At 45.0% G+C, this 21,198-nt stretch overlaps 1 protein-coding gene across 1 annotated transcript in view; it reads right to left on the bottom strand.

Annotated features, from left to right (window-relative positions):
* The window catches only part of CAMK1 (calcium/calmodulin dependent protein kinase I), a 154,470-nt gene that overhangs the window by 14,974 nt on the left and 118,298 nt on the right, over positions 1-21,198 (bottom strand). Inside the window, exons 6-10 of the mRNA XM_089654332.1 lie at positions 19,956-20,031; positions 16,791-16,903; positions 11,578-11,656; positions 10,335-10,422; positions 5,726-5,858 (exon numbers count right to left, since the gene is read on the bottom strand). Of these exons, the coding sequence (XP_089510458.1) occupies positions 5,726-5,858; positions 10,335-10,422; positions 11,578-11,656; positions 16,791-16,903; positions 19,956-20,031 (489 nt within the window). The remainder of the gene's footprint in view (positions 1-5,725; positions 5,859-10,334; positions 10,423-11,577; positions 11,657-16,790; positions 16,904-19,955; positions 20,032-21,198) is intronic.

Below are 21,198 nucleotides of genomic sequence, written 5' to 3'. Positions count from 1 at the left end.
TACCACTAGCCCCTCCCTCCAAGATTGTAAGCTCCCAGGATCAGGGCCCTCCTATCCCTCTTGTATTGAACTGTATTGTTGCTGTATTGTCTCCCCTTATATTGTAAAGTGCTGAGCAAACTGTTGGGGGCCTTAGATTGTACGCCCCTTGAGGGTTAGGGACTGATGTGAATGTTTATATATATATATATATATATATATATATATATATATATATATATATATATATATATATATATATATATATATATATATATATATATATATATATATATATAGGGAGCTGCCAGATTAAAGCCCATTTCCAGGTATGGCCATTTTTGCATCATTAAATTGAACCAGCTTGGACCACTGTAATTATGCATATTCCATACCGGAGATAACCCCTAGAAGCTTCTTGTAGAAGCCACAGCTATTACAGTCATTCCTGCTGGCTTCCGAGTCCTGTGCCCAGCAGCCGTCCTGTTCAGTGGACAAAGAAGGGGTCTTATTCAGCATGGGAGCCATTCAGAGAACACTTTGCATTTTCTCACTGTATTCAGATATTCTGTTCTTGGATGAGGTGGAGAGGCAGGGCGGGGATGTCACTGTGCAGCAGGGCGGGGATGTCACTGTGCAGCAGGGCGGGGATGTCACTGTGCAGCAGGGCGGGGATGTCACTGTGCAGCAGGGCGGGGATGTCACTGTGCAGCAGGGCAGCTGTTTGGTACAGGACCCAGAAGCCAGCGGCAAGTGCTGTAGTAGAAGTGCCTGCTACAGTGATTTCCGGCTTCCAGGGGGATCTTCCTATCATGGTTCATGTTACTGCCACACACTGAGGTCCCTCTTCATTGCTATGGACAGCTATGTACTCTATGTTGGCTCATCCATAGTCTACAGCAGTGGTCTCCGAACAGCGGCCCTTTGTTTGCCTTTATTCCGACCCTTGGGACACTGTTCCTCCCACTGATAAGGAGGCACTGTAACAAGCGTATACCCAGAGACTGACGCAGTCCTCCATTTTGTTATGAATCTCCATGTTGTCCCTCATTTTTCCCCCTTTCATCTTGGTTATTCCACAGGGACATATGTGTGTTGGAAGGGTCACAGGCAGGCTAAGGCATGGCAGGGAACCCCAGAGCTAGAAAACATTTCTGAGCTAGGTGCACCATACAACACCTCGTATAAGATAAGACAAGCTTGCCCAGGAGTTCAAGGCATACCAACGAAGTACGAATCAGATAAACACTTTTCAAAATCCATTTTTCCCCTATGTCTCATATCTTGGAATATGAGAGACTTACATAAAAAACAGACATATCGTCAGATTGGCTAAGAGGAGATGAACAATTTGATGAATCACTCTCCTTTCTCGAATACATAGGAAAGCAGATCTCGGGAACCAGTATATAATTTCATAATTCATATATAATCAATCATAAAACGTGTCTGCATCATAATCTACCCGCGGGTGGAGTGTCACTTGTGCATAAGAAAAGTTATGAGCCAAAATATGAACTATACAAGATTTTGGTTCTAGTTTAGGGCTACGCCCAGACCTCCACGCCCTAAACAGGGTATTGGTCCTTGACTTCAGAGACACCCCCTGCTGGGGAATTACAAATTGGGCTGTCAGGCCTAAGAAAGGGAAGTTGAAGACGTCTCCCATTTTAACATCAGTACCACCTGGGGAGACCTGTGCCCTTTCGCTCTGAAACTTGGATCTGCTAACCCAGGACTTTGACAAGTACCTTAACCCTTTCACCTCTTTCTGATATCTCTTTGCTGTGCTGTTAGTCTCTGTATATTTATATATATACACCTTCGTTACATCTTTTTCTGTAAATATTTGTATTGCACCCGTTTGACCTTTTAGTAATAAATCTTTCCTTCTGAAAGTGTTGAACTGTTTCTATCGCTCTGTATTGCAATTTACAAATTCCTGCCTCTAAAGAGAACGCTACTGTGTTCGTTTAACCCTCTGTATAACCGTGTTATACAGGTGATTACTTCAACCATTATAGTGTTATTGCGGATATCGCCGAGTTTCCTCTCTCTGTACAAAAAAGAGGTGGTGGCAGTGTGAAGGGTTAATTGCGTAATCAACCTGACCCATTAAAAATCGCTCAGGCTGCCGGTACATCGATTGTGGTCCAATTAGCTGGAAAATCGGTGTGCAGGGTGCAGCTGGGCGTGGTATTGTTACGCACGTGACATCGTGGTTTTAGATTGGCTAGTCCCTCGGTCACGAGTTTGGTGAGAAGGTCTGGGGTCTGACGCCACGATCGTGACAGGCACTATTCCTCCCACTGACACCAAACATGAGGCAGACACTATTCCCCCCCACAGATACCAATGATGGTCATTATTTCTCCCACTGACACCAATGATGGGGGCACTGTTCCTCCCACTGACGCCAATGATGGGGGCACTGTTCCTCCCACTGATAAGGGGGCATTGTTCCCCCCCACGGACACCAATGATGTAGCACTATTCCTTCCACTGACACCAATGATGGGGCTTTGTGACTTCCACTGACACCAATGGTGGAGCACTATTCCGCCCACTGATACAAATGACGGGGCACTATTCCCCCCAATGAAAACAATATTGGGTCATTATTCCTTCCACTGATACCAATGAGGGGGCACCATTTCTTCCACTGACACCAATGATGGTCATTATTCCTTCCACTGATGGGGCACTACTCGTCATTCTACTGACCACATGCACTATGCAATTTATTTACTCCCACTGACCACCAAGCCTGAGACATTGAGGTTGATTTGCTAAAGGTAAACAGACTGTGCACTTTGTAGCTGCAGTTGTTCCAGAACATAGCAATGAGGTAAGGCTTCAATTTTCAAAGGATACCCAATCACACGCAAGGAAAATCTAAAAAAAAAAAAAAAACAAAAAAGAGAAAAAAAAACAAAAAACAAAAAAAACAAAACACAATTTTGCTTGCACATGATTGGATGATGGTAGTCAGGAGAGCATGTGATCTTTTACCAAGCTCTGGAGCAACTGCACTTTGCAAATTGCACAGTCTATTTGCCTTTAGTAAATCAACCCCATTGGCTACTCCGATTGCTGTTGCATTTTCTACTCTCACTTGCCACTGTACGCCCCCCCCCTCCCCGTCTGAAAACCCTAAACTGGACCTTTGTTTAGAAAGTTTGGAGACCCCTGCTTTAAAGTTTTAGAGATCCAGTGTAATGAGACCATCTCAGGAGCAAGTAAAGCAGCTCTCATGTGAAAGGCTTTGTTGCAGTTTTCAGATTTAGAGGACTGACAGGTTCATTTTAAATCAGTTTCAAGTTTGTTGTCAACTCCAGACAAGTCGGCAAAGGCATGTCAACTACGGCTTTTAACTCGATCTGGGAGTCTGAAAGATGGGCTTCCTGATTTATACTGTGTTTTCCACTCAATGACCTGTGACCATCCTAAAACGCTTCATTCAGCAAACCATAATAACACCCCTGGGAGCAATGGTATGCTGCTTGTAAAGATCTTATCTTCACTTTACAGATTATTATTTTCCAGAGACATCTGGAGGTCGGCAGTGAAGTCATCATATTCTATATCAGGCCTACAAACCCATGTAATGATGTCCAGCTGACTTTGTCATTTGGATGGCCAAGCCAAGCAACCATTGTGGTTAGACCGTAAAAGTTTAGATCAAGCAGGTATTAGGCATGGAGCGATAGAAATGTAACTTTCCATAGCTTTGTCTTTTGGGCCATTGGTTGGAAAGAGCCAACAAAGCAACCAAGACTGTACAGCCAAATTAGGGATCCAGTCAGTGACTGGTGTACTTGTAGATCTAAACTGACCCTATGTGTGCGGATTGTGAGGTTTGACCTTTCTACTTCTTGGTTGCGGGCAGATTGGTCAACAGAGACTTGTCTGTCCACAGCATATAGACATATGGCCGACATGTAGGAGGAAATGGTAAGCCTTACAAACCACACACATTTTGAGGCCTTTGTTGGCAGATGTATATGCCCCTGCACTTGACCTCCTAAGCCGCCTTTGCAGTCTCATTGACTTGTATGGGGAGACTTCTAATGTGAACAAAGCCTACTGACACATGCCCTTATAGATGTGGCCCTCACTTTATAACCCAAAAGTTCAATGACCAGACATCGGGCAGCATAGTGGCTAAGTGGTTAGCACTTCCACCTTGCAGCACTAACGTCGTTGGTTCGAATCCCAACCACAGCACTACCTGCCTGGGGTTTGCATGTTCTCCCTGTGCTTGTGTGGGTTTCCTCTGAGTACTCTGGTCTCCCCCCACACTCCAAAAACCTGCTGGTAGGTGAATTGGCTCCTGTCTAAATTGGCCCTAGTATGTGTATGTATGAATGTGAGTTAGGGACCTTAGATTGTAAGCTTCTTAAAGGCATGGACTGATGTGTATAGTGTATGTATACAAGGACCTGTAATAATGACAATCTGTTGACCCCAAGCTTGCAGCAGCCCACACTATAAGTATGGGAAGGGTTTAATGTAACCTCTCATGGCTGATATGGCCTGTATGTTGTCCCCTTTACTCACTTGGGGTTGATATGCAAAAACATGTTGCATGTAAAAAACAAAGCTACTTCCAAATAGAATTTCTGCCTTCCAGGTATGTAAATGACGATTCTTGCTAGTTGGTAGGCCAGTTTTGTTGCTGCTAGTATACTTCTGACACATGAACAATGTAGTGATTAGCATTTTTGTGGCTTGAAATTCTGAGGTCAGCCTTCAAAAGTGGACTATAACAGAAGAGAGGACATATCTACACAGCCAAGCTATAAGTGGAATACCAGAATGCAGAGGAGAATCACACCTAGACGTCCTCTCCTCCATTTTGGTCCAGAACCACCAATAACGCCTCAGAACAGCTCCTTGACAATCTCAAACACGTGCTCTCAATGTTCACCATGTCCTCTGCATTCTCTATGAGGGATTCCTTCTGCTCAAAGCTTGCTATCTACCTACTCTATGTTACCTCCACGTCCAAAGCTCTTGATTCGAGCCAACATGCTCGGTTGTTGAACCAAGTCTCTCTTAAAGTCCAAGTATATGACATCGGCTCCAACGACAGCTGCAGCAAAGACATGACAATGGGACACGTACCAAACATGTGCCAGGAAACACTACAGATAGACTAGGCCAAAAGGGGATATATACATATCCTCTACTATATCCTATATTGTAACATTGCATTCAGTATACTCTCTGCTGCTAGAGTGAACTCTGCATAGGTGTTACTGCTGTCTTTTCATTCCATTGCTGACACAACACAAAATATTTAAGCCATGGAATTGTTTGGTTAAAGAAGAACTCCGGCCAAATATATTAAAATGATCCTTTAGTTTAGTTCTTTAGTTCTTTGGGAGTCATAAAATCAGTACAATTCGGTCTTTATATTGGGTCTCAATACACCAGATGAAATCAGACTAGCAGAAGGTGCGTTTCAACAAGGATTTGATTGGCAGAATGGGTAGAGGGTATATAATTCTTAGATGTGTTCACAAATGCCTGACACAGATCAGCCCCAGTTGAATCCTCTCACTTTTTTTTTTTTTTTTTACAAAGTTACAATGTTGCAGTCTGATCACTGGGGAAGAGGAGACTGAGGAAATGCTTCCTCCTGCCTTCAAAGTTATTTTCACTACAGATTTCTATATTTTGCATGGCGTACTCCTTTAACAGCATGTTTTTTATTGTACAAACTGCTTCTGCTAATGCTCACCGTGGTTGTCTCCAGGCACCAGTAGATTACCGTGACATGGGCTGGTGGGTGTGGTCTGCCCTGGCCCCTCCTGGCTGGTACCCAGTTGCAGTTTGCGCATGTGACGAACTACGGCGGTGGCATTAAATGCTTGCTGCATGGAAAACAGAAACAAGAGAGTCAGCACAGTGGTTAAGTCGTATTTCTTGTCTTTATAGAACAGATGTCTTGGGTTCAGTTCGTAAAAGACAGACAATCTCATTTCTTGCCAAATTAACATTAGTGTGCATCAGTATAACGGTAGGGACATTATCCTGGTCTTTACGATAATAAATGGTTCTGGATATACTATAAATTGTTATGTAATAGGTTAACATATATAGGTATAAATTAAAAATAAAGCTAGGACTGTACTTTTCTTCTATATTTGTCACAGTTTCCTGTGAATGAATAGACTACAAGGACCATCAGCCATTGCAATCGACGGCTTGTAGTTCACAATGAACTGGGAGGGCGCTGGTGAGCATCCTTGTAGTTCATTGATTCTTCCTGCCATTCAGTACCTGCCTGCTGATACATACACGGGCAGACAGCTTACCGAGAATCTACAGGATCCTGACATTGCACCCATGATATGTGGATTATGATGCTTCATTGTTCAATGCTTTACAGGCGGCAATGTAAAAGAAATAAATGCACTTTTTTTTCCTGCTAAAAGATGACCATTTATATTTTCTTGTTTTTAAAAAGGTGAACTTAGCCTTTAAGTCTAGTTGTAGAGGAAAAAGCTGTAACACTTATGCTTACCTGAGCCCTCACTCATTCCAGCACAATTCCCATCTGTAGCAGCTTTTCCTGCTTTCACAGGCATTGCTAAAGCAGCAGCAGCCAATGGCTCCTGCTGCGGTCAGTCAAATCATGTGGCGGGGCTAAGCAGCGCTGTCTGTCTCTGGATGCATGCAGCATGCCTTGGAATCGACTCCACAGGTGCACTACCATAGGAAGTGGCTTCCTATAGTGGTGCACCAAGAAGAGAAGGAATCAACGGGAGACCCTTTAGCGCGCGAGAGAGAGAGTGTGTACACACACATACATATATATACATATATACACACACACATACACACACATACATACATACTAAATTGCCAAAAGTATTGGGCCGCCTGCCTTTACACACAGATTAACTTACTAGCATCCCAGTCTTAGTCCGTAGGGTTCAATATTGAGTTGGCCCCGCCCTTTGCAGCTATAACAGCTTCAACTCTTCTGGGAAGGCCGTCCACAAGGTTTAGGAGGGTGTCTATGGGAAGGTTGGACCATTCTTCCAGAAGCACATTTGTCAGGTCAGGCACTGATGTCGGGGGAGGAGGCCTGGCTCGCAGTCTCCGCTCTAATTCATCCCAAAGGTGTTCTATGGGGTTGAGGTCAGGACTCTGTGCAGGCCAGTCAAGTTCCTAAACCCCAAACTGGCTCCTCCATGTCTTTATGGACCTTGCTTTGTGCACTGGTGTGCAGTCATGTTGGAACAGGAAGGGGCCACCACCAAACTCTTCCCACAAAGTTGGGAGCATGAAATTGTCCAAAATGTCTTGGTATGCTGACACCTTAAGAGTTCCCTTCACTGGAACTAGGGGGCCAAGCCCACCCCTGAACAACCCCACACCATCATCCCCCCTCCACCAAACTTTACACTTGGCACAATGCAGTCAGGCAAGTACCGTTCTACAATGCAGTCAGGCAAGTACCGTTCTCCTGGCAACCGCCAAACCCAGACATGTCCATCAGATTGTCAGACAGAAGTGTGATTTGTCTCTCCAGAGAACATGTCTCCACGGCTCTAGAGTCCAGTGGTGGCGTGATTTACACCACGGCATCCGGCGCTTTGCATTGCACTTGGTGATGTAAGGCTTGGATGCAGCTGCTCGGCCATGGAAACCCATTCCATGAAGCTCTCTAGGCACTGTTGTGCTAATCTGAAGGCCACATGAAGTTTGGAGGTATTTAGCTATTGACTCTGCAGACAGTTAGCGACTTCTGCACACTGTGCGCTTCAGCATGCGATGACCCCGCTCTGTCATGTGACGTAGCCTACTACTTGGTGGCTGAGTTGCTGTTGTTCCCAGTTGCTTCCACTTTGTTATAATCCCACTAACAGTTGAGCGTGGAATATTTAGTAGCCAGGAAATGTCACAGATGGACTTATTGCACAGGTGGCTACCTATCACGGGACCACGCTTGGAGTCACTGAGCTCCTGAGAGCGACCCATTCTTTCACCAATGTTTGTAGAAGCAGTCTGCATGCCTAGGTGCTTGATTGTATACACCTGTGGCCATGGAGGTGAGTGGAACACCTGAATAGAATTATTTGGCGGGCTGGCCCAATACATCTCAATGAATACATGAACAATCTCCAAAATTTTGACAAAACTTGAGTTTTATAGAACATTTGGCTCAGTACATTAAAGGGAGGTTAATATTATAACTTAAGACTACAAAATCTTCAGTTTTACTCAAAATTAGTTGATGCAAAAATGAATCCACCCCACAACAAAAACTACTCCATCTAGTATTCTGTATCACCTCCGTGATTTGTAAGGGTGTGGAAGTCTTCTAGGCATGAAATGAACAAGTTGGGGACATATGGCAACATCAATCTTTTTCCATTCTTTAAGACCTCTGTTAGAGCCTGGATGCTGGATGAAGAGTGATGCTCAACTTGTCTCTTCAGAATTCCCCATAGGTGTTCGATTGGGTTCAGATCAGGAGACATACTTGGCCATTGAATCATTTTCACCCTGTTCTTCAGAAATGCAACAGTGGCCTTAGATGTGTGATTTGGATCATTGTCATGTTGGAAAAGTACATCACGGCCAAGGGCACGGAGTGATGGTAGCACCTACTCTTTCAATATAGAGCAGGACATCTGTGAATTCATGATACCATCAATGAAATGCAGTTCTCCGACACCAGCAATACTCATGCAGCCCTACAGAAGGACACTGCCACCACCATGTTTCACTGTAGGCACCATGCATTTTTCTTTGCACCCCTCACCTTTGCGATGCCATACAGTTTTAAAGCCAACAGTTCCAAAAACATTAATCTTGGTCTCATCACTCACAATACAGAGTCCCAGTAGTTTTCTTCTTCAGGATGGGCCCTGGCAAAATTCTAGGTGGGCTTTTTTGTGCATGGGCTTTAGGAGAGGCTTCCTTCGTGGACGACATCCATGAATGCCATTCTTCTGTAGTGTATGCCGTATTGTTTCACAATACGGCATGGCGATTTTCTTCAACCTTTCTCATCAGAAGATGCTTTTGTCGATGAGTTAACTTCTGTGGATGGCCTGGATGTCTCTGTGACATGGTTGCAATTCCATCTTTGTTAAATTTTTGTATCACCTTTGCTACAGTATTCTGACTGATAAGTAAAGCTTTGCTGATCTTCCTGTAGCCTTCACCTTTCTTGTATAAAGAAGTTATTTTCTCTTTCTCAGGCCTTGTGACATTTCTCTTCCATGTGGTGCCATTGCTGACAGCATGAAATGGGAGGGATTTTCTTTGTTAAGTAATGCCCATTTTATAATCAGCTGTCTGCTGGATACCGGTTTAATGAATAATTGGACTCACCTGTAGTTGAATTCTTGTTAATTAGGATTTTGTCTAAAATTTTGCTCTGCTCCTAAGACTTTCATTGGGGTGTATTCATTTTTGCAACATGGTCTTGAATGAATTTGTAAGGAAAAAATACTTTTTTGTGTGTGCAAATTAAGAAATACATTTTTGCAGTCAATGGCCTGCATTTGTGGAAATATTTTGTTCTATAGTGTCCCATAGAAGATTTTTATTCTGAAAGGAAAGTAAAAGGATTTCTGACAAATCTGATGGGTGTACTCAATGCTGAGCACAAAAAAAAAAATATATATAATATATATTTTATGGACATTGTAAAACAATTGAGGAATTTGTGTAAGTTTCAGTAGTATAGCATAGCAGGGTTTCTTGAAGCAAGAGAAATATCTGTGGACTCACACTGCCCCCTGCTGTTCATATTTTTAGCTACACATACAGCACCTTAGTCTAGGTTCACACCTATGCATTTTGTGGAAACGCACAGCAGATGTATTTTGTGGAAACGCACAGCAGATGTATTTTGTGGAAACGCACAGCAGTCCATTTAACGTGATTTCCTATGGGACAGGTTCACATCACTGTGTTTTCACCCGGTGTGTTTCTTGGAAAGGGTCAGGGACTTTAAAAACGGTGCATTTTTGGTTTCATAGACTTAAACGGAGATGCTGCAGAAAAGCATATAGTGCGTTTATACGTTTTTGAGGAGCTTCTTGTGTTTTAATCTGTCCAGCAACAAGTAAAAAAAAAAAACCAAAAAACGCAAACACGCACCAAAAAGGCATGTGCAAAAACGCAAAACGCACTGCAGAAACAGATCAAACACTAACTACATAGGTATGAACCTAGCCTTACTGATATGGAAGGCTCAGCCACATTGTAAGTACAAATGAAACACCATTGTGAAATGTGCAACTCTACAAAATGTGTATTTTTTTCAATATATATATATATATATTTTACAATCACTATTTAAAATCTAATTTTCAAAGTCTCACCTTCCACCGACTTTTGGCAAAATTCTTTCTGATCTGTTCGCTGACAGATTCATGAATATTCTTATCCAGAGCCGTATCCCCAGCAATCCTGCGGAAAAGAGAAAATATAAGACAAGTGATTGAGAATATTGATAATAAACCTATAGTTTGTCCACGCAAAGCATTGCAACAAGCAGGGGCGGACTGACAACTCATGGGGCCCCTGTGTCCTTGCCCACACTCAAAGCACACCCAAAAAAGCCTATAAAAAAGGTAATAGGGGCATTTCATGGGGCCCCCTACTGACCCCGGGCCCTCGGGCAGTGCACGAGTGCTGGAATGGTCAGTCTGCCCCTGGTAACAAGGGCACTTTATTGGTAGCCCCACTGGCAGCACACACTTGCTGTGCCATCCTCTTGTTTCACTGGCTGAAGCGAAGTGACATACATACTTGCAAGTACGGTAGAGCATGCAGTTCGCTCCCCTACCTCACTCTTGATGGCATTGGTGCTTGGTGGATCAGACATCCAACATTGCCAAGCATTTTTAAGCTCCCCGATTCCTCCGTTTAAGCTACAACAGCAGCCAGACAGGGTTGTACACATGCTGCGGCAAAGAGGATACCCCCGGTCACTCCCCCATACTCGCAAGTACAATTCAAGTGAAAGGGACTGCACCAAAACAACCCCGCGACCACAGGTTGCAGCGCAGCATTTACAGGGTTAAAACAGGCACTAATGCCGGCCATAGACGGTTCGTAAATCGGCCAATTTTTTGGCCGAAAGAAAAATCGACCGATTTTCGCACTGTTAGTGGGTTAATTGGTCGGCCGGTTTTCAGGTTTTTTTTAATTTTAGATTATCGGGCATGTTGGAAAATTTGCGGAAAACGGATGATTTTCGCAGCAATGATGGCCAAATCGGCCGATCGTTTTAACGATAAAAAATCTGCACATGAGCCGTGACCTGCCAGAGACAGAAGTTTGGCTGTTATATGGGGTGAACTTTATGATTTAGTGAGCCGATTTTTTTTAATAGTTGGTGGTAACCTCGGCTTAACGAACGACCGATTTTTCGTTTATCGTTTGAAAAATCGGCCGATGTTCGACCAGTCTATGGCCTGCATAAGAGCCCATCAAACAGCTCTGAAAAGCGATCCAGCGTGGACCGCATTTCAGAGGGGAGGGCAAGGGCTGCTGCATGTCTACAAATGTAGCCCTAACCTGATCACGGAAATCAGCTGTCCCCTGTCCAGGGCATCTTACCATGGATGTTGCAGGGCTTGGTCACATGTGTAGCGCTTGTTCGGATCCTTCTCCATTAAATGCTGGATAAAGTCTTTGGCTAAGGGAACAGAGAATCATTATTAAAGGTTGCACACTAACTTTGGCGATTTCTACATGCTCTTGTCTCCGAATTTTTAGCACATGGGTGACACACACACCTCCAATGACCTCATTTCATTACCAAATGTTTAAAGGGTCTCTACTCCGCAGGAATAAGGGGTCCTCAAACAAATGTGAACTGCCCTCTGCTCCAAGGTGACCCCGGCAGACTCTCTTCTCTTAGCACAGTGTCTCCCATAAGAGAATAATAGCCAGGGAATTGGCATTCTCAAAAGGAAAGGTCAGCAGCCTCTGTCATGCTGAATCTTTGGTTCCAATGGTTACGGATTCACTGACTAGGAACATGTATAAAGTTAAGGTATTCTGACACTTTAACATGCGATGCTTGTTCCAGGTCTGTGAGACAAAACAATTGAAGGCAAAGACAGCCAGGTACCTAGCATTTTCAGGAGCAGAATAATGGCAGCTACCAAACTTTTCCCTTGGCAGGAACTAGGCCATGGAAACAGTGATCAGGGGACAAATTACACCGGGTTCAAAAGACACTTATCAGGAATATGAAATGTTGAGTTCACATATGCTATGTGCCTGCTGTACCATGCTCTTGTACAAAAAAGCATCCTGCTCTTTGTCTTGCTTCCTTTGTTTAAAATTCCTGATGTTCCTGCCAGTCCCTCTGCTTTCCTATATCAAACTGACCACACTAGGCATGAGAGCACAGCATGGTCAGTCCTGCTCTTCTCCAATGATCACACTTGTGCTGCCACACCCCTCCCTGTACAGCCATTCCACACCCCTCCCTGTACAGCCATTCACAGAGAAGACTAGTGTGCTGCTCTTTCTCCTCCCCCAGCTCTCTGAGCTCCTTATGCAGCTGGTGATGGAGAAATTAATATTTCCTTGAATGTGGATCACTAATGTATAGCCATGCCTGGTTAAGGGGTCATACAAGGACATATATAAGGATGGTTACCTTAGCTGGCTTCATACCAAAAGGAATGTCATTATAAACTGGCCAAATCCTTAAAAAAGTAATGTTGCTTTCAAGGGGGGTTGGTCAGATATTACTAACTAATTCTGTATATACCACAGCCAAGTCTTGGAATAGCGAGTCTCGAGACTGGGGACTCTCTGGCCAAAAAAAAAAAAAAAATCTATAGCCAAGTATTATTGTTACATTCTCTAATATTATGACATTTGTTATGTTTATCTGCCATTAAAGTGTTACTAAACCCACAACCGTACAATCAGTCATATATGCAGTAAAGCTGGTTATACTCACTGCGGAACCTAAGGGGTTAATCCTCCACTTTGTGTAAAAAGGCTGTTTGATCCTGTCTTCTCTGCTGCTCCCCTTCTGCTGCCCCCAATCCATCTGCTGATGGAACAGAGCCTTGGGGGCAAGCTGCACACTCAGTTTGATGTGTATTGCTAGAGAGTTTTTTTCATTTTTCTTGGGAGGGGTGATCAGCACAGGGCCAATCAATCAGTACTAACCAGACAGAGGGTCGGTGACCCTGCAGCCTCATAGGACAATGAGAGGAGAATGAAATCTCCTCCAAGATTAACCAGTGCTCTGCTGGACACTGATAGAAGTCATAGACTGCTCTAACTGCTGATGAGAAAAGGTATTTAGCAGTTTATATTAAAATAATTGCATTTCCATGTTCGGTGTACTGTGGGAGACCAGATACAGTGAATGCAGGGTCCGGGGGGGGACAGGATACAGTGAATGCAGGGTCCGGGGGGGGACAGGATACAGTGAATGCAGGGTCCGGGGGGGGACAGGATACAGTGAATGCAGGGTCCGGGGAGACCGGATACAGTGAATGCAGGGTCCGGGGAGACCGGATACAGTGAATGCAGGGTCCGGGGAGACCGGATATAGCGAATGCAGGGTCCGGGGAGACCGGATATAGCGAATGCAGGGTCCGGGGAGACCGGATATAGCGAATGCAGGGTCCGGGGAGACCGGATATAGCGAATGCAGGGTCCGGGGAGACCGGATATAGCGAATGCAGGGTCCGGGGAGACCGGATATAGCGAATGCAGGGTCCGGGGAGACCGGATATAGCGAATGCAGGGTCCGGGGAGACCGGATATAGCGAATGCAGGGTCCGGGGAGACCGGATATAGCGAATGCAGGGTCCGGGGAGACCGGATATAGCGAATGCAGGGTCCGGGGAGACCGGATATAGCGAATGCAGGGTCCGGGGAGACCGGATATAGCGAATGCAGGGTCCGGGGAGACCGGATATAGCGAATGCAGGGTCCGGGGAGACCGGATATAGCGAATGCAGGGTCCGGGGAGACCGGATATAGCGAATGCAGGGTCCGGGGAGACCGGATATAGCGAATGCAGGGTCCGGGGAGACCGGATATAGCGAATGCAGGGTCCGGGGAGACCGGATATAGCGAATGCAGGGTCCGGGGAGACCGGATATAGCGAATGCAGGGTCCGGGGAGACCGGATATAGCGAATGCAGGGTCCGGGGAGACCGGATATAGCGAATGCAGGGTCCGGGGAGACCGGATATAGCGAATGCAGGGTCCGGGGAGACCGGATATAGCAAATGCAGGGTCCGGGGAGACCGGATATAGCAAATGCAGGGTCCGGGGAGACCGGATATAGCAAATGCAGGGTCCGGGGAGACCGGATATAGCAAATGCAGGGTCCGGGGAGACCGGATATAGCAAATGCAGGGTCCGGGGAGACCGGATATAGCGAATGCAGGGTCCGGGGAGACCGGATATAGCGAATGCAGGGTCCGGGGAGACCGGATATAGCGAATGCAGGGTCCGGGGAGACCGGATATAGCGAATGCAGGGTCCGGGGGGACCAGATATAGCGAATGCAGGGTTCGGGGAGACCAGATATAGCGAATGCAGGGTCCGGGGGGACCAGATATAGCGAATGCAGGGTCCGGGGGGACCAGATATAGCGAATGCAGGGTCCGGGGGGACCGGATATAGCGAATGCAGGGTTCAGGGAGACCGGATATAGTGAATGCAGGGTCCTGGGTTTAGTAGCACTTTAATGAAATGTTATACATAGAAGTGTGTGCACATCTCAAATAAATCCCCAAAAACCTAAAACTATCATGTAACCGTGGTAAAACAGCTGAGCACAGAGATTATGTGATCACTTATAAAAAACCATTATAAATACCTTTTTCCCCCTTTTTATATGTATTCATAAATGTTTTGCATTTCATTTCTATTTTAAACTGAATGGGTTGTTTTACAAGGTGAAGGTTCACACATAGGGGCCATGCGCATGCTTGGAAAGCAGTAGCGGCGGAAGGTGAGGATATCATGAGCCGCAACTCAACTGAGCTTTCGCTTGGCCAGTGCGCTGCCAAGGAGATAGATAGACATTGGACTGGCTGTAAGTTTTAATACATTTTTATTAAACACAAGATTTTAGCTTGTGCTGGTGGTCAGTGGAACTTTGCCCCTCCTTGTGCTGGTGGTCAGTGGAACTTTGCCCCTCCTTGTGCTGGTGGTCAGTGGAACTTTGCCCCCCCCTTGTGCTGGTGGTCAGTGGAACTTTGCCCCCCCCCCTTGTGCTGGTGGTCAGTGGAACTTTGCCCCCCCCCTTGTGCTGGTGGTCAGTGGAACATTGCCCCCCCTTGTGCTGGTGGTCAGTGGAACCTTGCCCCCCCTTGTGCTGGTGGTCAGTGGAACCTTGTCCCCCCTTGTGCTGGTGGTCAGTGGAACCTTGCCCCCCCTTGTGCTAGTGGTCAGTGGAACTTTGCCCCCCCTTGTGCTAGTGGTCAGTGGAACCTTGCACCCCCTTGTGCTGGTGGTCAGTGGAACTTTGCCCCCCCTTGTGCTGGTGGTCAGTGGAACTTTGCCCCCCCTTGTGCTAGTGGTCAGTGGAACTTTGCCCCCCCTTGTGCTGGTGGTCAGTGGAACTTTGCCCCCCCCCCCCCTTGTGCTGGTGGTCAGTGGAAGCTCTGTTATTATTAATGTAAGTTGTTTTTTCTGACCTAAAACCTCAGTATTCAGAATTGCAGTGTTGGCACTTAGTGATAAATAAGTGGGTTTTGGATTGCAGATTGGGTACTCGGCCTCTACAAAGTTCTTCATCACTGGCCTAGGCGATCGGAAGCAGATCTCCACCCCCCCCCCCCCCCACGTTTTTTACCTTAATGCAAGGAATACATTTTCTATTTCTGAGCCTCCCCCCTTCCCTGTGTGAAGGGGAAGAGAGGGAAGAAGAGATCCAGTGCTGTGCTGGGCTGCATCTCTTCTCCTCTCTTTCTCTTCACACGAGGACTCAAACACTTGCTGCTGTTAATCGAATGCATTGGAAGAGGAAGTGGGGACGGGGCTAAGTCCCGCTGTGTGCGTCTATGGAGCGCAGCTCCATAGACATACAGCATAAGAGTGAGCAGACACCGTGTGCCTCCATAGCAAGTGGCAAAGAATTGGTAAGTTGCAATATAACAAATGTTTCCTTTTGGGTTTAAAGTGGTTTTAAAAGCTACATTTTTTTTCCTTATTGCATTATTTCATTCTGTACATAAAAGGTAAACCCCCACCTAAGTACTTACCTGAGCCGATCTCAGGTCCAGCATTGTGCACAGGAGCAGCTGAGATGCTCTCTCCCTCCTTACTGGACTCAAAAATAAATCAAATCCAGTGACAAGGGAGTGGGGGGCAGGGCCCAGTGACACTATGGGTGTCCATAAACACACACAGTGTGGCTTGGTATTGAGTCCACACAAGTATCCCCCCTAGCAAGTGGTTTGCTGGGAGGGTACTCAAAGGGGAAAAGAGCCACGAGTACTTGTGGGGGACCTGAGAAGAGGAAAATCGGGGGCTCCTCTGTGCAATACCATTGCACAGAGCAGGTGAGTATAACATATTTGCTTTTTTTTTGTTCTTTTAATTAAAATAAGACTTTAGTAGCAGTTATTAAAAACCGCTCCCAATTGTGAATGAAAAACATTGCAACTAAAGTATATTATTAATATTATATAAGATTTACATGGTGCCAATAGTTTGCACAGCGACTTATGATATAAAGGGAGACAGTACAGTTCCGATACAATAAAATACAAGAGGGTCCTGCTCTTAAGAGCTTACAATCTAAAAGGGTATATTGCTTTATTATGGTTCCTTACCCGAGTCAGAAATGTCATCCCAGTATGGAGAATCAAACTCGTATTCTGCTTTCAAAATCTGTTCAAAGAGTTTGGCATCATTTTCATCATAGAAAGGGGGGTAACCGCATAGTCTGCCGAGAGAAAAAGAATGTCAGATGCTATAATAGGGATGCCGGCATTTTTTGATCTATCACAAGATACCCCAGAGCACACCAATAAAATACATACTCTATGGCCACTTTATTAGGTACAGCTTGCCATTACCGGGTTGAACCTCCTTTTGCCTTCAGAACTGCCTTAATTCTTCATGGCATAGATTCAACAAGATGTTGGAAACATTCCTCAGATTTTGGTCCATAATGACATGAGTTACTGTTTTTCCATGATATCGAACCAGTCTGCCCATTCTCCTCTGACATCAACAAGGCATTTTCCTCCACACAACTGCCGCTCACTGGATATTCTCTTTTTCGGACCATTCTATGTAAACCCTAGAGATGGTTGTGCATGAAAATCCCAGTAGAACAGCAGTTTTTGAAATACTCAGACCACCCGTCTGGCATCAGCAACCATGCCATGTCCAAAGTCACTTAAATCCCCTTTCTTTCCCTTTCTGATGCTCGTTTGAACATCAGCAAGTTGTCTTCACCACGTCTAGATGCCTAAATGCATTGAGTTGCTGCCATGTGATTGGCGGATTAGCAATTTCTGTTAACAAGCAATTGAACAGGTGTACCTAATAAAGTGGCCGGTGAGTGTATAAAGTTACCTTAGCTGACTTCATACCAAAAGAATGTCATTAAAAATTGACCAAAATGACCAAGTCCGTAAAAGGTCATGTATTTCTGAACCTCTAAAATTCCATAGTGGATTGATTTCTGGAACGGTTTGACAGGCGGTGAGGAGGCGATTCTGCCCCCTCAACTCCTGTTTTAACCTCTAAAAAGCCAACACCACTGTGCCGCAACTGCGGTTGCAGGGCAGCTGTGACATGGCCCCAATTCACCTAAACAGAAAACACACAAACAGGGTATAATTCTCACTGCGCTGCAAAAAAAAAAAAAAAAAAAATCACGGCCACAACAAATAAACATCTCTGCCCTGCTGCCATTTAAAGGGGGCAGTAAAACACAGCTCAATCGCCTGTTTTTACCATCCCCCAATTAGCAGTGTTAGGCTGGCCATACGTTATGCAATTTTTCTTTCCTTCAACCACAGTTGTATTCTGACAGTGGAAGGTTTCCCCGCTGTCACAATAGAATGATCACTGCCAGCGGCTATAGTCGTTTGCAGTGATCAAACGAAAAAAAACAAAACAAAAAAAAAACAAAAAACAGATAGGAGTTCAGGACACTCCCGCTGTGCCACTGTATTCTGACAGCAGGTGGTTTCCCCGCTGTCAGAAAACAATGATCGCTGCTGGCGGCTATAGCCACTGGCAGTGATCAAAAGAAAAAAAAAACAAAAAAAAACAAAAACAGATCGATGGATCGAATTCAGTACAATCAGTCTGCCCAAAGAGGGATCGAAATTAGTCCAGTTCCTGCTGAACCAGCTAAATTTCAATCCATCTATGGCCAACCTAGACTACAAAAACAACTCAAAAAGATAACAAAATGCTCTTAGTGTAACTCCTCTAGTTTTAAATGGTGTTGAGAAGGTGTACAATCCCTGTGAAATGTGTATTATTGGCTGTGTCACCAAAGTTTTAATGACATATCTTGACACATCGATAAAAGTATAAAAAAAAAAAAATGTAAACAGCGTGATGTTTCAACAGTGCATCATACTGCCCCCTGCTGGTACACAGACACCAGCCGACTCAGTAAAATACTATGGGCTGGTGTGAATGAGCAGTTATGGGACGGCTAGCCTGATTAATCGGGCGAAATACAACCTGTGGGTTACCCTGTCAGCAGCCTCATACCTGACATACTTCAATCTGAAAATTCAAGGACCTGTGTGGAAAAGACTGTAGGCAGAACAGCACATAGCTCACTGTTAGCTATGGTGAGAGCTGGAGATTGCAGGGTTGAGCGCTCTGCAGGCTCCTTAGAAAAAAAATAAATAAATGGACAATTTTTTTTTTTTTATCTGCAAAAATGTGCATTAGGTTTTTTTGTTTTTTTTTCAAAAGGTTAACTTGCTCTACCCAAAACACAATAAAAAAAATAAAACAAAATAAAAACAAAAGGTTGCATAAAACAAGGTGGATAGAGGAATCCCCCCTTGGGACATTGTACTCTGACAGCAGGACCCCACCACTGTCAGAATACGATGACCATCGGCCACAGCAGATTGGCTGCAGTGGCTGATCAAGAAACATTTTCTAACTTGTCTCTTCAGCAGAAGTTGACCAAATAATTGACTTCTGTAAAGCGGTGATGTCACAGATTGCTTGCAATTTGGCTGGTCTATGCTTTACTGGCCAAATTTCAATCAGTGTGTGGCCAGCTTAATGTTTCAGCCAGGAGATGTCAGAAAAAAAACACAAGCAGGCTCTTTCTTAGCTTGTTATTCTACATTAATAATTTTTCTTGATAGGGTAGCAAACTAATTTCAGTTCGTAAAAAGTAATGTTCAGCCATGCTTAATTCTAATGGTGTATCTGGATTCAAAAGCTCCATGTTAAAGCACAATTGGCTTTAACACATGTGACTCTCTGACCTGACAAAGGCCTGGGAGGTGCCATGAAACCAAAAACTGTGCCTGGGATCAGCTATGTGGGAAGTAGACCGGCCCTCAAACAATCTTGAAAATAGTCGGGCATAGCTCTGACCTGACAATATCCTAGGATGTGCCATGCAGCCAAAAACTGAAGGCTGGTCTACTTCCCATATAGCTGATCCCAGCCACAAACAATCTTGAGAATAGTATATCATATCTCTGGCCTGACCTGGCAAAATCCTGGGATTTGCCATGCAGCCAAAAACTGTGGCTGGGATCAACTATATGGGAAGTAGACCGGCCTTCAAACAATCTTGAGAATAGTATGTAATAGCTCTGGCCTGACCTGACAAAATCCTGGGATGTGCCATGCAGCCAAAAACTGTGGCTGGGATCAGCTATATGGGGAGTAGACTGGCCCTCAAACAATCTTGAGAATAGTGTGTCATATCTCTGGGTTGTATGGCTTTTCCGGACATAAGCAAATGATTTGGGTTAAATAAACGTATTACTTACAGGATGTATGCTATGACGCCAATCGACCAGCAATCCACCGCTTTACTGTACGGCTTCTGAGCTAAAACCTCGGGAGCTGAAAGAAAAATTGCACGTGTTTAAAACAGATTTATAAAGTTGGCCATACATGCCTTGATTTTCTCTGGTTAAGCCCAATCTACACTGATAGCATGGATAGAGAAATCTCCACTGCCGACATTTGCATTTAAACACAAGAAAAAAAAAAACAGAGCACCGTATTTGGATTTTTGAAGGGTCACCGAAAAGGTCACTGGGCACACGGACTCTGGTTTGGCAATACTGCAGAAAACTGGAGCCAGCCTGTGGAAGGGACCCAAAGTTGAGAATGGACACACATACAATCCAATGAGAGTTCCAAACAATGTCCAAGAGTCCAATTAGTCCAACTTGACTAATGCAGAAAAGGGACAATCACACCTCTCCCCCTTCATCGGCATCAGTTGATGCTTGATGACGTGGATTCCATTTCTGGCCCTAATGATGGGGGGGAGTGTATTTGGCCCCAGGAACACGTTGGCTGTATTTTGCTATAAATCAGTTTTAGTATTAAAATCACATTCAACTCCTTAATGTTTTTTGGTGCTCTCATTGCATTGTATGTGTGGCATTAAGGCAATTGGCACTTGTGAATATCAGAATAGTGCCAGTATCTGATAGGATTCTGTCACTGGCCGATAATTTTCCACCCAGCGAAGTCCATTTTTGAACTGAATTTTATTGAGGTAGGTGGTGGATCGCTCCGACCGCTCTGCAGTGTGAATTTGCCCTTAAAGTGTTACTAAACCCCGGACCCCGCATTCACTATATCCGGTCTCCCCCGGACCCCGCATTCACTATATCCGGTCTCCCCCGGACCCCGCATTCACTATATCCGGTCTCCCCCGGACCCCGCATTCACTATATCCGGTCTCCCCCGGACCCCGCATTCACTATATCCGGTCTCCCCCGGACCCCGCATTCACTATATCCGGTCTCCCCCGGACCCCGCATTCACTATATCCGGTCTCCCCCGGACCCCGCATTCACTATATCCGGTCTCCCCGGACCCTGCAGTCACTATATCTGGTCTCCCTGGACCCCGCATTCACTATATCCGGTCTCCCCGGACCCCGCATTCACTATATCTGGTCTCCCACAGTACACACAACATGGAAATGCAATTATTTTAGTAAATATAAACTGCTAAATACTTTCTTAGCAGTCACAAAACTACTATATACTG

This window comes from Staurois parvus, unplaced genomic scaffold (assembly GCF_062004578.1).
Source record: "Staurois parvus isolate SC_StPar_1 unplaced genomic scaffold, SC_StPar_1.0 ptg000757l, whole genome shotgun sequence".
Lineage (NCBI taxonomy): Eukaryota > Metazoa > Chordata > Amphibia > Anura > Ranidae > Staurois > Staurois parvus.
The sequence above is the reverse complement of the archived record's forward strand: the minus strand, read 5'-3'. Positions and strand labels throughout refer to the sequence as shown.